Source organism: Engystomops pustulosus, chromosome 4 (assembly GCF_040894005.1).
Source record: "Engystomops pustulosus chromosome 4, aEngPut4.maternal, whole genome shotgun sequence".
Taxonomy (NCBI): domain Eukaryota; kingdom Metazoa; phylum Chordata; class Amphibia; order Anura; family Leptodactylidae; genus Engystomops; species Engystomops pustulosus.
In genome coordinates, this window is record NC_092414.1 from 2431842 (window position 1) to 2452005 (window position 20164).

Genomic DNA, 20164 nt, shown 5'->3' on the forward strand with positions numbered 1-20164 from the left:
ATGATTAAAGAGAACCTGTCACCACATTTTTTACAGCTAGTGGCAGGTTCCCATACAGCCCTGGTAACTAGTTGACAACCTTCTTTTAGCTAAATATTGTTTCCCTCAGATCCCCATAAATTCAACTTTATAATTTTACCTGGTATCCAGGGATATCTATAGCGAGATGATGGGGACGTGGCCTCCTCGGGCTGGCATCATCACAGGTCCTTAAACCTCTTAACATTAGCAAACTGTACCCCATGCAGGTATATCTGATCAATGAAATCACAGCAGCCCCCATGGACTTCTAGTTTTCTCCATGCAGACATGCTGTGATTTCATTGATCAGATATATATGTGCAACATCCCCCACTGGGGCCTAGCCTTTTTTTGGTGGCCTGGAGGCTGGTTCAGATGGAGTCCAAGTGGTGGAAGCTGCAGTTCTGGGCTTAAGTCTTTAGACTTTCCCTGGGTGCCAGGCAGTAGGCCTGAGGCACTAGAAGTTCCTGGGATTAATGTCTGTGGCAGCACTGAAGGTGTGCTGCTCACTCGCACTCTCTCTTGACTCTTCAGTCTGACTCCAAGATGGAGTCTCTCACTCAGCAAGGGTTTATACAGTCATGGCCATAAGTTTTGAGAATGACACAAATCTTCTATTGTCACATGATGTGTCCCTCTGGTCTGTCAGATGTTTATCACATACAGAAATACAAGTGCAATCATATTATGGGGAACAGAAGCTTTTATTGTCAGTGAGAAGGAGTTACTGCAGCAAGTCTTGATGATTGACCACAAGTTCTCAATGGGATAAGATCCGGGGAGTTTCCGGGCCATGGACCCAGAATCTCTGTGTTCTGTTCCCGGAGCCATTTAGTTCTCCCCTTTATGGCAGGTGCTCCATCATGCTGGAGAAGGCATTGCTCATCACCATCTGCTCCGGGAGGGTTGGGAGAAGGGGCTCCTGGAGGACATTCTAGTCCATTCTTTATTCATGGAGGTGTTTTTAGGGCGATTCCCTTGGCTGAGAAGCCGCCCCCCCCCCACACATGAATGGCTGCAGGAGCTTTACAGGTGCAGGAGACAGGACTGGGGGCATCGCTCACCTTGTCTTCTCCCAACAATCGGAAAGGGGATTCATCAGAGAAATAACTTACCCCCAGTCCTCAGCGTCCACTCCCTGCAGCTCCTGCAGAATATCAGTCTGTCCCTGATGGTTTCTGGAGAGAAGCGGCTTCTGTGCTGCCCTCCTGGACACCAGGCCTTGCTCCAGGAGTCTCCGCAGTGTCACAGTGCCTGCAGATGCCTCACACCTGCTGCTGCCATTCCTGAGCTCTGCGATGCTGGGAGCCCCACCCCCAAGCTGAGACACTTGTAAGAGACGCTCCTGGCGCTTGCTGGTCCTTCTTGGGCTCCTGGAGCCTTTTTGGTAACAATGGAGCCTCTCTCCTTGAATTCCTTGATGATGCGATAGATCGGTGACTGAGGTGCAATCTTTCTCGCTGCGATACTCTTCCCTGTTCGGCCAGTTTTGTGCAGTGCAATGATGACTGCACATGTTTCTTTAGAGATAACCATGGGTAACAGAAGAGAAACAATGATGCCAAGCACCAGCCTCCTTGAAAAGTGTCCAGGGGTGTGATTGTTACCTAATCCTGACAGACTGATCTCCAGCCCTGTCCTCATCAGCCCCCGCAGCTGTGTTACTGGAGACATCACTGACACCATGGCAGCTGCTCCGCCTAAGGCGCCTGCAATGAAGGGGAAATGTGTTTTGGGGGGAAAAGTTCATTTTCTAGGCAAATATTGACTTTGCAATGAATTGCTGTTAAGCTGATCCCTCTTTATAACATTCTGGAGAATATGCAAATTACCATTATAACACCTGATGCAGGAGACTTTGTAAAATTTTACATTTGTATCATTCTCAGAACTTTTGGCCATGACTGTATACTCCCCTGGTCAGGTGGTAGCACCTCTCCAATCACCTTCCAGAAACCTCATTAGATAATTACATACACCAGTTAACTGTTGCCTTGCCAGGTAGAATAAACAGCTGCAATTACACAAAATTCTCCTAGAATTATCTTCTGGATGAGTTGCACAGGCTCACCAGATTGATCGTAATATGGAGAGGGTGCCATTTGTAACTACCACCTTGCCTATGCGTTGGCTGGGGTGTTGCATATGCATGGGCAGGGCTGCCTCTGCCATTCTCATCTCGCCTCAGGCGGCAGATGTTTGGGCCTTTAGGGCAGCGGCAAACAGTTGAATCATTGTTCACTTTGCTACTCCACTGTAAATACACTATTGGGTACCAGAAGGCGCTTTCAGCGGTCCGATGGCACTGCAGTCATTGATGGTGGCCGCCTATGCAAGATCCACCCCTCCCGCAAATGCAACACCTCTGCCGATGCAGAGGGAGGAGGTCTCCAGCATGAGAAACTTGGTTAATGCAGCTGTAAGTCTCTGCCTGGGAGGTTAAGTATTGTATTATCCAGTCAGTTGCCCTCGCGAGGTCAGTGGAGCCGAGGGTGGGCCCTCGCAAGGTCTTTGCCTATTGTCTATGACGCGAATAAGGCTCAGGGTGATGACCCCTCTGATGCAGCGGGTGCATGGTTCCCGGCTTCCAGCAGCTTCTCACCTTACGTTTCAGGTCATGGATGATAGAAAGCAGTGGTGGAAGGTGAGAAATTCCAGCGGTTCTTCTGGATTTGTGCCAAACAACATCCTGGGAGTAATGAAACCCGAGGAGCCATCACAATTGGGGCGTTCAGAGCCGGTCTACAGCCAGACAATCCAGGTACCCCACAGCCTTCTGTACCCCTAGGATTTCTGGGGATCAGGGTTACTGCTTTCCTTCCTGCTGCCGATAATGTACAGGGAAGAAGGAGGCCATAGTCTCTTCACATATAGTGACTGTATATAATGTGCATGTAGATACTATATACTTCTCACAGCTTCTTGGGGTGGCCCCATGATTGGCCAGTTATTGGATAGGACTATATATAGTAGATCACAGACATCATGAGCAGTGTGTATAGTAGATCAGTGAGATCCCAGGTAGTTATTGTGTATAGTAGATCAGTGAGATCCCAGGTAGTTATTGTGTATAGGAGATCAGTCAGATCCCAGGTAGTTATTGTGTATAGTAGATCAGTCAGATCCCAGGTAGTTATTGTGTATAGTAGATCAGTGAGATCCCAGGTAGTTATTGTGTATAGTAGATCAGTGAGATCCCAGGTAGTTATTGTGTATAGGAGATCACTGAGATCCCAGGTAGTTATTGTGTATAGGAGATCAGTGAGATCCCAGGTAGTTATTGTGTATAGTAGATCAGTCAGATCCCAGGTAGTTATTGTGTATAGTAGATCAGTGAGATCCCAGGTAGTTATTGTGTATAGTAGATCAGTGAGATCCCAGGTAGTTATTGTGTATAGTAGATCAGTGAGATCCCAGGTAGTTATTGTGTATAGTAGATCAGTGAGATCCCAGGTAGTTATTGTGTATAGGAGATCAGTGAGATCCCAGGTAGTTATTGTGTATAGTAGATCAGTGAGATCCCAGGTAGTTATTGTGTATAGTAGATCACTGAGATCCCAGGTAGTTATTGTGTATAGGAGATCAGTGAGATCCCAGGTAGTTATTGTGTATAGTAGATCAGTGAGATCCCAGGTAGTTATTGTATATAGTAGATCAGTGAGATCCCAGGTAGTTATTGTGTATAGGAGATCAGTGAGATCCCAGGTAGTTATTGTGTGTAGTAGATCACTGAGATCCCAGGTAGTTATTGTGTATAGGAGATCAGTGAGATCCCAGGTAGTTATTGTGTATAGGAGATCAGTGAGATCCCAGGTAGTTATTGTGTATAGTAGATCAGTGAGATCCCAGGTAGTTATTGTGTATAGGAGATCAGTGAGATCCCAGGTAGTTATTGTGTATAGTAGATCACTGAGATCCCAGGTAGTTATTGTGTATAGGAGATCACTGAGATCCCAGGTAGTTATTGTGTATAGGAGATCACTGAGATCCCAGGTAGTTATTGTGTATAGTAGATCACTGAGATCCCAGGTAGTTATTGTGTATAGTAGATCACTGAGATCCCAGGTAGTTATTGTGTATAGGAGATCAGTGAGATCCCAGGTAGTTATTGTGTATAGGAGATCAGTGAGATCCCAGGTAGTTATTGTGTATAGGAGATCAGTGAGATCCCAGGTAGTTATTGTGTATAGGAGATCACAGAGATCCCAGGTAGTTATTGTGTATAGTAGATCACTGAGATCCCAGGTAGTTATTGTGTATAGGAGATCAGTGAGATCCCAGGTAGTTATTGTGTATAGTAGATCAGTGAGATCCCAGGTAGTTATTGTGTATAGTAGATCACTGAGATCCCAGGTAGTTATTGTGTATAGTAGATCAGTGAGATCCCAGGTAGTTATTGTGTATAGTAGATCAGTGAGATCCCAGGTAGTTATTGTGTATAGTAGATCAGTGAGATCCCAGGTAGTTATTGTATATAGTAGATCAGTGAGATCCCAGGTAGTTATTGTGTATAGGAGATCAGTGAGATCCCAGGTAGTTATTGTGTATAGGAGATCAGTGAGATCCCAGGTAGTTATTGTGTATAGTAGATCAGTGAGATCCCAGGTAGTTATTGTGTATAGGAGATCAGTGAGATCCCAGGTAGTTATTGTGTATAGTAGATCAGTGAGATCCCAGGTAGTTATTGTGTATAGGAGATCAGTGAGATCCCAGGTAGTTATTGTGTATAGTAGATCAGTGAGATCCCAGGTAGTTATTGTGTATAGTAGATCACTGAGATCCCAGGTAGTTATTGTGTATAGGAGATCAGTGAGATCCCAGGTAGTTATTGTGTATAGTAGATCAGTGAGATCCCAGGTAGTTATTGTATATAGTAGATCAGTGAGATCCCAGGTAGTTATTGTGTATAGTAGATCAGTGAGATCCCAGGTAGTTATTGTGTATAGTAGATCACTGAGATCCCAGGTAGTTATTGTATATAGTAGATCACTGAGATCCCAGGTAGTTATTGTGTATAGTAGATCAGTGAGATCCCAGGTAGTTATTGTGTATAGTAGATCAGTGAGATCCCAGGTAGTTATTGTGTATAGTAGATCAGTGAGATCCCAGGTAGAAATTGTGTATAGTAGATCAGTGAGATCCCAGGTAGTTATTGTGTATAGGAGATCAGTGAGATCCCAGGTAGTTATTGTGTATAGGAGATCAGTGAGATCCCAGGTAGTTATTGTGTATAGTAGATCAGTGAGATCCCAGGTAGTTATTGTGTATAGTAGATCAGTGAGATCCCAGGTAGTTATTGTGTATAGGAGATCAGTGAGATCCCAGGTAGTTATTGTGTATAGTAGATCAGTGAGATCCCAGGTAGTTATTGTGTATAGTAGATCACTGAGATCCCAGGTAGTTATTGTGTATAGGAGATCAGTGAGATCCCAGGTAGTTATTGTGTATAGTAGATCAGTGAGATCCCAGGTAGTTATTGTGTATAGGAGATCAGTGAGATCCCAGGTAGTTATTGTGTATAGGAGATCAGTGAGATCCCAGGTAGTTATTGTGTATAGTAGATCCGTGAGATCCCAGGTAGTTATTGTGTATAGTAGATCAGTGAGATCCCAGGTAGTTATTGTGTATAGTAGATCAGTGAGATCCCAGGTAGTTATTGTGTATAGTAGATCAGTGAGATCCCAGATAGTTATTGTGTATAGTAGATCACTAAGATCCCAGGTAGTTATTGTGTATAGTAGATCAGTGAGATCCCAGGTAGTTATTGTGTATAGTAGATCACTAAGATCCCAGGTAGTTATTGTGTATAGTAGATCAGTGAGATCCCAGGTAGTTATTGTGTATAGGAGATCACTGAGATCCCAGGTAGTTATTGTGTATAGTAGATCACTGAGATCCCAGGTAGTTATTGTGTATAGGAGATCAGTGAGATCCCAGGTAGTTATTGTGTATAGGAGATCAGTGAGATCCCAGGTAGTTATTGTGTATAGTAGATCACTGAGATCCCAGGTAGTTATTGTGTATAGTAGATCAGTGAGATCCCAGGTAGTTATTGTGTATAGGAGATCAGTGAGATCCCAGGTAGTTATTGTGTATAGTAGATCAGTGAGATCCCAGGTAGTTATTGTGTATAGTAGATCAGTGAGATCCCAGGTAGTTATTGTGTATAGTAGATCAGTGAGATCCCAGGTAGTTATTGTGTATAGTAGATCACTGAGATCCCAGGTAGTTATTGTGTATAGGAGATCAGTGAGATCCCAGGTAGTTATTGTGTATAGTAGATCAGTGAGATCCCAGGTAGTTATTGTGTATAGTAGATCAGTGAGATCCCAGGTAGTTATTGTGTATAGGAGATCAGTGAGATCCCAGGTAGTTATTGTGTATAGTAGATCAGTGAGATCCCAGGTAGTTATTGTATATAGTAGATCAGTGAGATCCCAGGTAGTTATTGTGTATAGGAGATCAGTGAGATCCCAGGTAGTTATTGTATATAGTAGATCAGTGAGATCCCAGGTAGTTATTGTATATAGTAGATCAGTGAGATCCCAGGTAGTTATTGTGTATAGTAGATCAGTGAGATCCCAGGTAGTTATTGTATATAGTAGATCAGTGAGATCCCAGGTAGTTATTGTGTATAGTAGATCAGTGAGATCCCAGGTAGTTATTGTGTATAGTAGATCACTGAGATCCCAGGTAGTTATTGTGTATAGTAGATCAGTGAGATCCCAGGTAGTCACTGTGTATAGTAGATCACTGAGATCCCAGGTAGTTATTGTGTATAGTAGATCAGTGAGATCCCAGGTAGTTATTGTGTATAGTAGATCAGTGAGATCCCAGGTAGTTATTGTGTATAGTAGATCAGTGAGATCCCAGGTAGTTATTGTGTATAGTAGATCAGTGAGATCCCAGGTAGTTATTGTGTATAGTAGATCAGTGAGATCCCAGGTAGTTATTGTGTATAGTAGATCAGTGAGATCCCAGGTAGTTATTGTATATAGTAGATCAGTGAGATCCCAGGTAGTTATTGTGTATAGTAGATCAGTGAGATCCCAGGTAGTTATTGTGTATAGTAGATCACTGAGATCCCAGGTAGTTATTGTGTATAGTAGATCAGTGAGATCCCAGGTAGTCACTGTGTATAGTAGATCACTGAGATCCCAGGTAGTTATTGTGTATAGTAGATCAGTGAGATCCCAGGTAGTTATTGTGTATAGTAGATCAGTGAGATCCCAGGTAGTTATTGTGTATAGTAGATCACTGAGATCCCAGGTAGTTATTGTGTATAGTAGATCACTGAGATCCCAGGTAGTTATTGTGTATAGTAGATCAGTGAGATCCCAGGTAGTTATTGTGTATAGTAGATCAGTGAGATCCCAGGTAGTTATTGTGTATAGGAGATCAGTGAGATCCCAGGTAGTTATTGTGTATAGGAGATCAGTGAGATCCCAGGTAGTTATTGTATATAGTAGATCAGTGAGATCCCAGGTAGTTATTGTATATAGTAGATCAGTGAGATCCCAGGTAGTTATTGTGTATAGTAGATCAGTGAGATCCCAGGTAGATATTGTGTATAGTAGATCAGTGAGATCCCAGGTAGTTATTGTATATAGTAGATCACTGAGATCCCAGGTAGTTATTGTGTATAGTAGATCAGTGAGATCCCAGGTAGTTATTGTGTATAGGAGATCAGTGAGATCCCAGGTAGTTATTGTGTATAGGAGATCAGTGAGATCCCAGGTAGTTATTGTGTATAGGAGATCAGTGAGATCCCAGGTAGTTATTGTGTATAGGAGATCAGTGAGATCCCAGGTAGTTATTGTATATAGTAGATCACTGAGATCCCAGGTAGTTATTGTGTATAGTAGATCAGTGAGATCCCAGGTAGTTATTGTGTATAGGAGATCAGTGAGATCCCAGGTAGTCGCTGTGTATAGTAGATCAGTGAGATCCCAGGTAGTTATTGTGTATAGTAGATCACTGAGATCCCAGGTAGTTATTGTGTATAGTAGATCAGTGAGATCCCAGGTAGTTATTGTGTATAGTAGATCACTGAGATCCCAGGTAGTTATTGTGTATAGTAGATCAGTGAGATCCCAGGTAGTCACTGTGTATAGTAGATCACTGAGATCCCAGGTAGTTATTGTGTGTAGTAGATCACTGAGATCCCAGGTAGTCACTGTGTATAGTAGATCAGTGAGATCCCAGGGAGTCACTGTGTATAGTAGATCACTGAGATCCCAGGTAGTTATTGTGTATAGTAGATCAGTGAGATCCCAGGTAGTTATTGTGTATAGTAGATCAGTGAGATCCCAGGTAGTTATTGTGTATAGTAGATCACTAAGATCCCAGGTAGTTATTGTGTATAGTAGATCACTGAGATCCCAGGTAGTTATTGTGTATAGTAGATCAGTGAGATCCCAGGTAGTCACTGTGTATAGTAGATCAGTGAGATCCCAGGGAGTCACTGTGTATAGTAGATCACTGAGATCCCAGGTAGTTATTGTGTATAGTAGATCACTGAGATCCCAGGTAGTTATTGTGTATAGTAGATCAGTGAGATCCCAGGTAGTCACTGTGTATAGTAGATCACTGAGATCCCAGGTAGTTATTGTGTATAGTAGATCACTGAGATCCCAGGTAGTTATTGTGTATAGTAGATCAGTGAGATCCCAGGTAGTCACTGTGTATAGTAGATCACTGAGATCCCAGGTAGTTATTGTGTATAGGAGATCAGTGAGATCCCAGGTAGTTATTGTGTATAGTAGATCAGTGAGATCCCAGGTAGTTATTGTGTATAGTAGATCAGTGAGATCCCAGATAGTTATTGTGTATAGTAGATCACTAAGATCCCAGGTAGTTATTGTGTATAGTAGATCAGTGAGATCCCAGGTAGTTATTGTGTGCAGTAGGTCATTTAGGGTTAGGATCTCCTATATACAGTAAGTACCTTTTATATATTTGTGATCTACTATATCACGTTATAGGATTTTAGTGATTACGGATTTCCTGTACAATAGATTTTCCTCCACGTTTTACATGTGATCCACAATCTGTGTGTTTTGATTGGTTCCGGTTCTGACCATTGTCGTTGGTTATTCTCTGGTAAAAGCTTTTGATGCCAAAGAAGGAATTTGAGATCTTCAAGGTATGACCCCAGCGTGTGCCCCTGCATGATCCCTATAGATTAGGCTTTTCTCCTTCTGCTTCCTGGACCTGATCTTCTGCTCGGTGCAATCTGTGAGCACCCACCTTCTCCCTATAGTAATATACTCAGTAGATTGAAGGTGGGAGAGCTGCTGCGGGAGGTGGGAGAGCTGCTGCGGGAGGTGGGAGAGCTGCTGCGGGAGGGTGGTAGAGCTGCTGCGGGAGGGTGGTAGAGCTGCTGCGGGAGGGTGGTAGAGCTGCTGCGGGAGGGTGGTAGAGCTGCTGCGGGAGGGTGGTAGAGCTGCTGCGGGAGGGTGGTAGAGCTGCTGCGGGAGGGTGGTAGAGCTGCTGCGGGTGGATCCATGGATCTCTCGTGGATCTGCTGTGTGTGGCGTGACCCTCGGATTTCCCTCGTGGATCTGCTGCGTGTGGTGTGACCCTCGGATCTCTCGTGGATCTGCTGCGTGTGGTGTGACCCTCGGATCTCTCGTGGATCTGCTGCGTGTGGGGTGACCCTCGGATCTCTCTCGTGGATCTGCTGTGTGTGGGGTGACCCTCGGATCTCCCTCGTGGATCTGCTGTGTGTGGCGTGACCCTCGGATCTCTCTCGTGGATCTGCTGTGTGTGGCGTGACCCTCGGATCTCTCATGGATCTGCTGTGTGTGGTGTGACCCTCGGATCTCTCTCGTTGATCTGCTGTGTGTGGTGTGACCCTCGGATCTCTCTCGTTGATCTGCTGTGTGTGGTGTGACCCTCGGATCTCCCTCGTGGATCTGCTGTGTGTGGCGTGACCCTCGGATCTCTCTCATGGATCTGCTGTGTGTGGTGTGACCCTCGGATCTCTCTCGTTGATCTGCTGTGTGTGGTGTGACCCTCAGATCTCCCTTGTGGATCTGCTGTGTGTGGCGTGACCCTCGGATCTCTCTTGTGGATCTGCTGTGTGTGGTGTGACCCTCGGACTCTTGGATTGTATATAACTGCAGATTCTCTCTCTCTTCATTGGCAGCAATTACTGGGAGAACTGTCTGAGGTAACCGCTGGCGTCTTGTCTTCTCCTCGCTCCTTTCATTTGTGTTGAGTGATGATTGTGACCTGTAGGTCTGTGCACTGACCGTATTCCCAGCGACTTTGACATGAGCCGACTCCAAGTCGCTTGATGGCGCTTCTCCTCTATGGAGGGATTGCCAGTGCTCTATATTCTTGGGTTATCACAACAACGTGTAATAGTCCCTTCCATTATTTTCCGGTTGGTGACTCCATTTCCCCTATTATATTACACCTTGGGAAACCATTGGTACAAGTTTCGGGGCTCGGGTAGCACCATCTCTGTTTCAGGTTTTACTTGTCAGTAAAGTTGAGCTCCTCTCATTGAAAGAAGTGAAGATGTTCTGGTTGGGACTTGTTGACTGTGACTGGAGTAAAAGTTGGAAGAATGAAATCTCTTGGTAGATTCACTGTATGAGGGGAGTGATATCGTCAGGAGATATTGTATGTGGTAGGTCCTTAGTAGAGTCCTGCTTCACGCTTAGGTTCTCGATAGTCTGTGTAAAAAGGGAGGTTCTTGAGTTTTAATCTCGGTAGATGTTCACTTCTCCCGACCAGATCATCTGCAGAATAACTTCTTTCCAAACTCAGAACATCATTACTTACCCAGAACATGATTAGGAGTGACGTCCCCTACACCAAGGACATTGCTTCTGTCACCCTTAACATGGACTAAAGATATCACTTCTCCCCAGAACATGTACAAGGACCACCAACAACACGTAGTGAAGACGTCACTTCTTTCATCCAGAACACCAATAACAAGTACAGAGGACAACCGCTTCTCGCCCAAAAATGTACTGAAGACATTGCTCCTTTTGTCAGGGTTGTATAACGCGGACCGTTGCCCCTTGGCCCAGGATGTGTCCCGGGGACCGTTGGCTCTCGGCCCAGGATGTGTCCCGGGGACCGTTGCCCCTTGGCCCAGGATGTGTCCCGGGGACCGTTGCCCCTTGGCCCAGGATGTGTCCCGGGGACCGTTGCCCCTTGGCCCAGGATGTGTCCCGGGGACCGTTGCCCCTCGGCCCAGGATGTGTCCCGGGGACCGTTGGCTCTCGGCCCAGGATGTGTCCCGGGGACCGTTGGCTCTCGGCCCAGGATGTGTCCCGGGGACCGTTGCCCCTTGGCCCAGGATGTGTCCCGGGGACCGTTGCCCTTGGCCCAGGATGTGTCCCGGGAACCGTTGCCCCTTGGCCCAGGATGTGTCCCGGGGACCGTTGCCCCTTGGCCCAGGATGTGTCCAGGGGACCGTTGCCCCTTGGCCCAGGATGTATCCCGGGGACCGTTGCCCCTTGGCCCAGGATGCGTCCCAAGGACCATGCAATGACCTGCTGACACATTGTCATGTGCCTGAGAAAATGCTGAATTGATATGAATTGACTCAAACAGGTCAACAAGTGTTTTATGTAAGGAGGATGATGTTGAGAGTGAGGAGGATGATGTTGAGAGTGAGGAGGATGATGTTGAGAGTGAGAAGGATGATGTTGAGAGTGAGGAGGATGATGTTGAGAGTGAGGAGGATGATGTTGAGAGTGAGGAGGATGATGTTGAGAGTGAGGAGGATGATGTTGAGAGTGAGGAGGACGATGTTGAGAGGGAGGAGGACGATGTTGAGAGTGAGGAGGACGATGTTGAGAGTGAGGAGGACGATGTTGAGAGTGAGGAGGACGATGTTGAGAGTGAGGAGGACGATGTTGAGAGTGAGGAGGACGATGTTGAGAGTGAGGAGGACGATGATGAGAGTGAGGAGGACGATGATGAGAGTGAGGAGGACGATGATGAGAGTGAGGAGGACGATGATGAGAGTGAGGAGGACGATGATGAGAGTGAGGAGGACGATGATGAGAGTGAGGAGGACGATGATGAGAGTGAGGAGGACGATGATGAGAGGGAGGAGGACGATGATGAGAGGGAGGAGGACGATGATGAGAGGGAGGATGACGATGATGAGAGGGAGGATGACGATGATGAGAGGGAGGATGACGATGATGACAGAGAGGAGGATGACGATGATGACAGAGAGGAGGATGACGATGATGACAGAGAGGAGGATGACGATGATGACAGAGAGGAGGATGACGATGATGACAGAGAGGAGGATGACGATGATGACAGAGAGGAGGATGACGATGATGACAGAGAGGAGGATGACGATGATGACAGAGAGGAGGATGACGATGATGACAGAGAGGAGGATGACGATGATGACAGAGAGGAGGATGACGATGATGACAGAGAGGAGGATGACGATGATGACAGAGAGGAGGATGACGATGATGACAGAGAGGAGGATGACGATGATGACAGAGAGGAGGATGACGATGATGACAGAGAGGAGGATGATGATGATGATGATGACAGAGAGGAGGATGATGATGATGATGATGAGAGGGAGGAGGATGATGATGATGATGATGAGAGGGAGGAGGATGATGATGATGATGATGAGAGGGAGGAGGATGATGATGATGATGATGAGAGGGAGGATGATGATGATGAGAGAGAGGAGGATGATGATGATGATGATGAGAGGGAGGATGATGATGATGATGATGAGAGGGAGGATGATGATGATGATGATGAGAGGGAGGATGATGATGATGATGATGAGAGGGAGGATGATGATGATGATGATGAGAGGGAGGATGATGATGATGATGAGAGGGAGGATGATGATGATGATGATGAGAGGGAGGATGATGATGATGATGATGAGAGAGAGGATGTGGGGAGGTGATGACATGACATGGATTTTGAAAATGATTATGAGGATTTCAACCCTTCCAGTTTGCGGGTGCTCTGCTGCCCCCCGGGCCTGTACTGGGTCCTGGTCTGCTGGAGATCCGTGTAGATCCGTGCCTAACCTTCTATTCATATCTTCCTAGAAACAAAAGTCGGAATTTATTGCACGACAGATAGAGCCAAACGTGACGGCACCCAGCCCCCCTCCAACTCCAGGTCCTGCCCCTCCAGGAATCTCCACACCAGCCTCACGCTCTTATCTATCAGGAAATCTCGTCAGCCGGCAAAGCAGCACCTCCAGTGACGGTGGCGGCAGCGCGGGGAGAGATCCACAAGGGGCCAAGGCATTGGATCGTAAGTCACCATTGACTCCCGTATCTCTATATATATTGTACAGTCACGAGAAAGAATCCGACGTAATATTCATTTGCTTCATACATGGTCTAGATTAGTGGGGTCCAAGATTAGTGGGATCCCAGATTAGTTTGGTCCCATATTAGTTTGGTCCCATATTAGTTTGGTCCTAGATTAGTTTGGTCCTAGATTAGTTTGGTCCTAGATTAGTTTGGTCCCAGATTAGTTTGGTCCCAGATTAGTTTGGTCACGGATTAGTTTGGTCCCGGATTAGTTTGGTCCCGGATTAGTTTGGTCCCGGATTAGTTTGGTCCCGGATTAGTTTGGTCCCGGTTTAGTTTGGTCCCGGTTTAGTTTGGTCCCGGTTTAGTTTGGTCCCGGTTTAGTTTGGTCCCGGTTTAGTTTGGTCCCGGTTTAGTTTGGTCCCGGTTTAGTTTGGTCCTAGATTAGGATCGAACTAAACCAGGATCGAACTAAACCAGGATCGAGCTAATCCAGGATCGAACTAATCTAGTTGGATCGAACTAATCTAGTTGGATCGAACTAATCTAGTTGGATCGAACTAATCTAGTTGGATCCAACTGGGTTAGTTGGATCCAACTGGGTTAGTTGGATCCAACTGGGTTAGTTGGATCCAACTGGGTTAGTTGGATCCAACTGGGTTAGTTGGATCCAACTGGGTTAGTTGGATCCAACTGGGTTAGTTGGATCCAACTGGGTTAGTTGGATCCAACTGGGTTAGTTGGATCCAACTGGGTTAGTTGGATCCAACTGGGTTAGTTGGATCCAACTGGGTTAGTTGGATCCAACTGGGTTTGGTCCTAGATTAGTTGGACCAAGCTCTCGCTGCTGGATGGACCCTATTGGCTGGGACATGGGGGAAACGTCAAGAACCTTCTCCACTTGTGCTTAATCCTTTTCCTGTAGAAAGATGGGCATTGGGTTATTTGGAGATGTCCTTGTACCCTGCCCAGATGACTTTCAAGCAGATGTTTTGTCCCGAATTAAGAATTATGCCCAAAAATGTAAAAGTCCTAAAGTTCAAAGAGGTTGGACAGTTTCTTTTTTATGACTCTATCTTTAATATGGCCGCCCCTGCACAGGAGGGCAGTTTGTTGGTTGACCAAGCTGAGATTGAGTCCACCCCACCTTCTTGTCGCCCTTCTCCACCCCCTACAGGAGGCGACTCTGGTCATCACTCGAGTCTTCAGATAACTGAGAGCTGTCCATCTCAGCTTCTGGGAGGGGACCTGCTAATGTCTTGGATTGTTTTCTAGGGAGGAAATCTCAAATGGAAGAAGTTCAGGATGAATTGGTTCACAGACTGACCATCGGACGCAACGCAGCTCAGAGAAAATTCACCTTCCCCCGACAAAATGCTCCAGTGATCAACATCTCCTTCGGTTCATCTGCAGAGGACGTGAAGTCCTGGCTGCTGGCAAAGGGCTTCAATTCTGTGTACGTCCCCGTTACTTGTAGAGTACTCTGCCTGGAGTGGAGCATGTAGAGTACTCTGCCTGGAGTGGAGCATGTAGAGTACTCTGCCTGGAGTGGAGCATGTAGAGTACTCTGCCTGGAGTGGAGCATGTAGAGTACTCTGCCTGGAGTGGAGCATGTAGGGTACTCTGCCTGGAGTGGAGCATGTAGGGTACTCTGCCTGGAGTGGAGCATGTAGGGTACTCTGCCCGGAGTGGAGCATGTAGGGTACTCTGCCCGGAGTGGAGCATGTAGGGTACTCTGCCCGGAGTGGAGCATGTAGGGTACTCTGCCCGGAGTGGAGCATGTAGGGTACTCTGCCCGGAGTGGAGCATGTAGGGTACTCTGCCCGGAGTGGAGCATGTAGGGTACTCTGCCCGGAGTGGAGCATGTAGGGTACTCTGCCCGGAGTGGAGCATGTAGGGTACTCTGCCCGGAGTGGAGCATGTAGGGTACTCTGCCCGGAGTGGAGCATGTAGAGTACTCTGCCCGGAGTGGAGCATGTAGAGTACTCTGCCCGGAGTGGAGCATGTAGAGTACTCTGCCCGGAGTGGAGCATGTAGAGTACTCTGCCTGGAGTGGAGCATGTAGAGTACTCTGCCTGGAGTGGAGCATGTAGGGTACTCTGCCTGGAGTGGAGCATGTAGGGTACTCTGCCTGGAGTGGAGCATGTAGAGTGCTCTGCCTGGAGTGGAGCATGTAGAGTGCTCTGCCTGGAGTGGAGCATGTAGAGTGCTCTGCCTGGAGTGGAGCATGTAGAGTGCTCTGCCTGGAGTGGAGCATGTAGGGTGCTCTGCCTGGAGTGGAGCATGTAGGGTGCTCTGCCTGGAGTGGAGCATGTAGGGTGCTCTGCCTGGAGTGGAGCATGTAGGGTGCTCTGCCTGGAGTGGAGCATGTAGGGTGCTCTGCCTGGAGTGGAGCATGTAGGGTGCTCTGCCTGGAGTGGAGCATGTAGGGTGCTCTGCCTGGAGTGGAGCATGTAGGGTGCTCTGCCTGGAGTGGAGCATGTAGAGTGCTCTGCCTGGAGTGGAGCATGTAGAGTGCTCTGCCTGGAGTGGAGCATGTAAAGTACTCTGCCTGGAGTGGAGCATGTAGAGTACTCTGCCTGGAGTGGAGCATGTAGGGTACTCTGCCTGGAGTGGAGCATGTAGGGTACTCTGCCTGGAGTGGAGCATGTAGGGTACTCTGCCTGGAGTGGAGCATGTAGAGTACTCTGCCTGGAGTGGAGCATGTAGGGTGCTCTGCCTGGAGTGGAGCATGTAGAGTGCTCTGCCTGGAGTGGAGCATGTAGAGTACTCTGCCTGGAGTGGAGCATGTAGGGTACTCTGCCTGGAGTGGAGCATGTAGGGTACTCTGCCTGGAGTGGAGCATGTAGGGTACTCTGCCTGGAGTGGAGCATGTAGGGTACTCTGCCTGGAGTGGAGCATGTAGGGTACTCTGCCTGGAGTGGAGCATGTAGGGTACTCTGCCTGGAGTGGAGCATGTAGGGTACTCTGCCTGGAGTGGAGCATGTAGGGTACTCTGCCTGGAGTGGAGCATGTAGGGTACTCTGCCTGGAGTGGAGCATGTAGGGTACTCTGCCTGGAGTGGAGCATGTAGGGTACTCTGCCTGGAGTGGAGCATGTAGGGTACTCTGCCTGGAGTGGAGCATGTAGGGTACTCTGCCTGGAGTGGAGCATGTAGGGTACTCTGCCTGGAGTGGAGCATGTAGGGTACTCTGCCTGGAGTGGAGCATGTAGAGTACTCTGCCTGGAGTGGAGCATGTAGGGTGCTCTGCCTGGAGTGGAGCATGTAGAGTGCTCTGCCTGGAGTGGAGCATGTAGAGTACTCTGCCTGGAGTGGAGCATGTAGAGTACTCTGCCTGGAGTGGAGCATGTAGAGTACTCTGCCTGGAGTGGAGCATGTAGGGTACTCTGCCTGGAGTGGAGCATGTAGGGTACTCTGCCTGGAGTGGAGCATGTAGGGTGCTCTGCCTGGAGTGGAGCATGTAGAGTGCTCTGCCTGGAGTGGAGCATGTAGGGTACTCTGCCTGGAGTGGAGCATGTAGAGTGCTCTGCCTGGAGTGGAGCATGTAGAGTGCTCTGCCTGGAGTGGAGCATGTAGGGTACTCTGCCTGGAGTGGAGCATGTAGGGTACTCTGCCTGGAGTGGAGCATGTAGGGTACTCTGCCTGGAGTGGAGCATGTAGGGTACTCTGCCTGGAGTGGAGCATGTAGAGTACTCTGCCTGGAGTGGAGCATGTAGGGTACTCTGCCTGGAGTGGAGCATGTAGGGCTTTCAATCACAGTGCACACATTACAGACGACCTAGACCATATGTCTCCCTAGTTATCAATGCGATGCACGTTAGTAGGTAAGTCAGTGACTACAGTACTCATCAGACACAGTAGCAGACAAGTAGCATGTTCTGGACTGATGATGACTTGCCACTGTTGTATTCATGCTCAGATGTCTTCCCCACACTGTGCAACTAAAATTACAACAGTTACTTAGATTATAATGTTGCCTTGATAACAACCTATGTCACACAATATGCTCCTAAGTAATAGGTACCCTCACATCACAATTGACCACACTGTACCCCCACATACATCATATATACCTCTCACACCACAACTGACCACACTGTGCCCCCACATATATCATATATGCCCCTGACACCACAACTGACCACACTGTACCCCCACATATATCATATATGCCCCTGACACCACAACTGACCACACTGTACCCCTACATATATCAGATATACCCCTCACACCACAACTGACCACACTGTACCCCACATATATCATATATACTCCCCACACCACAACTGACCACACTGTACCCCCACATATATCATATATACCCCTCACACCACAACTGACCACACTGTACCCCCACATATATCATATATGCCCCTGACACCACAACTGACCACACTGTGCCCCTTCATATATCATATATACCCCTCACACCACAACTGACCACACTGTACCCCCACATATATCATATATATCCCTCACACCACAACTGACCACACTGTACCCCCACATATATAATATATACCCCTCACACCACAACTGACCACACTGTACCCCCACATATATCATATATGCCCCTGACACCACAACTGACCACACTGTACCCCTACATATATCAGATATACCCCTCACACCACAACTGACCACACTGTACCCCACATATATCATATATACTCCCCACACCACAACTGACCACACTGTACCCCCACACATATCATATATATCCCTAACACCACAAGTGACAACACTGTACCCCCACATATATCATATATACCTCTCACACCACAACTAACCACACTGTGCCCCCACATATATCATATATACCCCTCACACCACAACTGACCACACTGTACCCCGACATATATCATATATGCCCCTCACACCACAACTGACCACACTGTACCCCCACATACATCATATATGCCCCTGACACCACAACTGACCACACTGTACCCCCACATATATCATATATATCCCTAACACCACAACTGACCACCCTGTACCCCCACATACACTCACCGGCCACATTATTAGGTACACCTGTCCAACTGCTCGTTAACACTTAATTTCTAATCAGCCAATCACATGGCGGCAGTGCATTTAGGCATGTAGACATGGTCAAGACAATCTCCTGCAGTTCTCCCGAGCATCAGTATGGGGAAGAAAGGTGATTTGTGGCCTGTGAACGTGGCATGGTTGTTGGTGCCAGAAGGGCTGGTCTGAGTATTTCAGAAACTGCTGATCTACTGGGATTTTCACGCACAACCATCTCTAGGGTTTACAGAGAATGGTCCGAAAAAGAAAAAACATCCAGTAAGCGGCAGTTCTGTGGGCGGAAATGCCTTGTTGATGCCAGAGGTCAGAGGAGAATGGGCAGACTGGTTCGAGCTGATAGAAAGGCAACAGTGATTCAAATCGCCACCCGTTACAACCAAGGTACGCAGAAGAGCATCTCTGAACACACAGTACGTCGAACTTTGAGGCAGATGGGCTACAGCAGCAGAAGACCACACCGGGTGCCACTCCTTTCAGCTAAGAACAGGAAACTGAGGCTACAATTTGCACAAGCTCATCGAAATTGGACAGTAGAAGATTGGAAAAACGTTGCCTGGGCTGATGAGTCTCGATTTCTGCTGCGACATTCGGATGGTAGGGTCAGAATATGGTACAACAACATGAAAGCATGGATCCATCCTGCCTTGTATCAGCGGGTCAGACTGGTGGTGGTGGTGTCATGGATCCATCCTGCCTTGTATCAGCGGGTCAGGCTGGTGGTGGTGGTGTCATGGATCCATCCTGCCTTGTATCAGCGGCTCAGGCTGATAGTGGTGGTGTCATGGATCCATCCTGCCTTGTATCAGCGGGTCAGGCTGGTGGTGGTGGTGTCATGGATCCATCCTGCCTTGTATCAGCGGGTCAGGCTGGTGGTGGTGGTGTCATGGATCCATCCTGCCTTGTATCAGTGGCTCAGGCTGGTGGTGGTGGTGTCATGGATCCATCCTGCCTTGTATCAGCGGGTCAGGCTGGTGGTGGTGTCATGGATCCATCCTGCCTTGTATCAGCGGGTCAGGCTGGTGGTGGTGTCATGGATCCATCCTGCCTTGTATCAGCGGCTCAGGCTGGTGGTGTCATGGATCCATCCTGCCTTGTATCAGCGGGTCAGGCTGGTGGTGTCATGGATCCATCCTGCCTTGTATCAGCGGGTCAGGCTGGTGGTGGTGGTGTCATGGATCCATCCTGCCTTGTATCAGCGGCTCAGGCTGGTGGTGGTGGTGTCATGGATCCATCCTGCCTTGTATCAGCGGCTCAGGCTGGTGGTGGTGGTGTCATGGATCCATCCTGCCTTGTATCAGCGGCTCAGGCTGGTGGTGGTGGTGTCATGGATCCATCCTGCCTTGTATCAGCGGCTCAGGCTGGTGGTGGTGGTGTCATGGATCCATCCTGCCTTGTATCAGCGGCTCAGGCTGGTGGTGGTGGTGTCATGGATCCATCCTGCCTTGTATCAGCGGCTCAGGCTCGTGGTGGTGGTGTCATGGATCCATCCTGCCTTGTATCAGCGGGTCAGGCTGGTGGTGCTGGTGTCATGGATCCATCCTGCCTTGTATCAGCGGCTCAGGCTGGTGGTGTCATGGATCCATCCTGCCTTGTATCAGCGGCTCAGGCTGGTGGTGGTGGTGTCATGGATCCATCCTGCCTTGTATCAGCGGCTCAGGCTGGTGGTGGTGGTGTCATGGATCCATCCTGCCTTGTATCAGCGGCTCAGGCTGGTGGTGCTGGTGTCATGGATCCATCCTGCCTTGTATCAGCGGCTCAGGCTGGTGGTGGTGGTGTCATGGATCCATCCTGCCTTGTATCAGTG

General features: G+C 48.0%; 2 protein-coding genes across 11 annotated transcripts in view; both read left to right on the top strand.

The window, feature by feature from the left end:
- Positions 1 to 20164, top strand: part of LOC140125902 (epidermal growth factor receptor kinase substrate 8-like) — a 110581-nt gene that overhangs the window by 83215 nt on the left and 7202 nt on the right. For 7 of the 10 annotated variants that reach the window (XM_072144789.1, XM_072144791.1, XM_072144797.1 and 4 more), the window contains 5 exons: positions 2636 to 2782; positions 9131 to 9166; positions 10172 to 10195; positions 13095 to 13305; positions 14583 to 14763. In XM_072144789.1, coding sequence (XP_072000890.1) covers positions 2636 to 2782; positions 9131 to 9166; positions 10172 to 10195; positions 13095 to 13305; positions 14583 to 14763 — 599 coding nt within the window. The remainder of the gene's footprint in view (positions 1 to 2635; positions 2783 to 9130; positions 9167 to 10171; positions 10196 to 13094; positions 13306 to 14582; positions 14764 to 20164) is intronic. The other 3 variants (XM_072144792.1, XM_072144793.1, XM_072144798.1) reach the window with 3 other exon arrangements.
- Positions 11585 to 13088, top strand: LOC140125834 (uncharacterized; the record flags this gene model as incomplete). The annotated part of the gene is made up of 1 exon (XM_072144709.1): positions 11585 to 13088. A coding segment is annotated over one exon (1362 nt), but the record flags the coding sequence as incomplete, so codon positions are not given.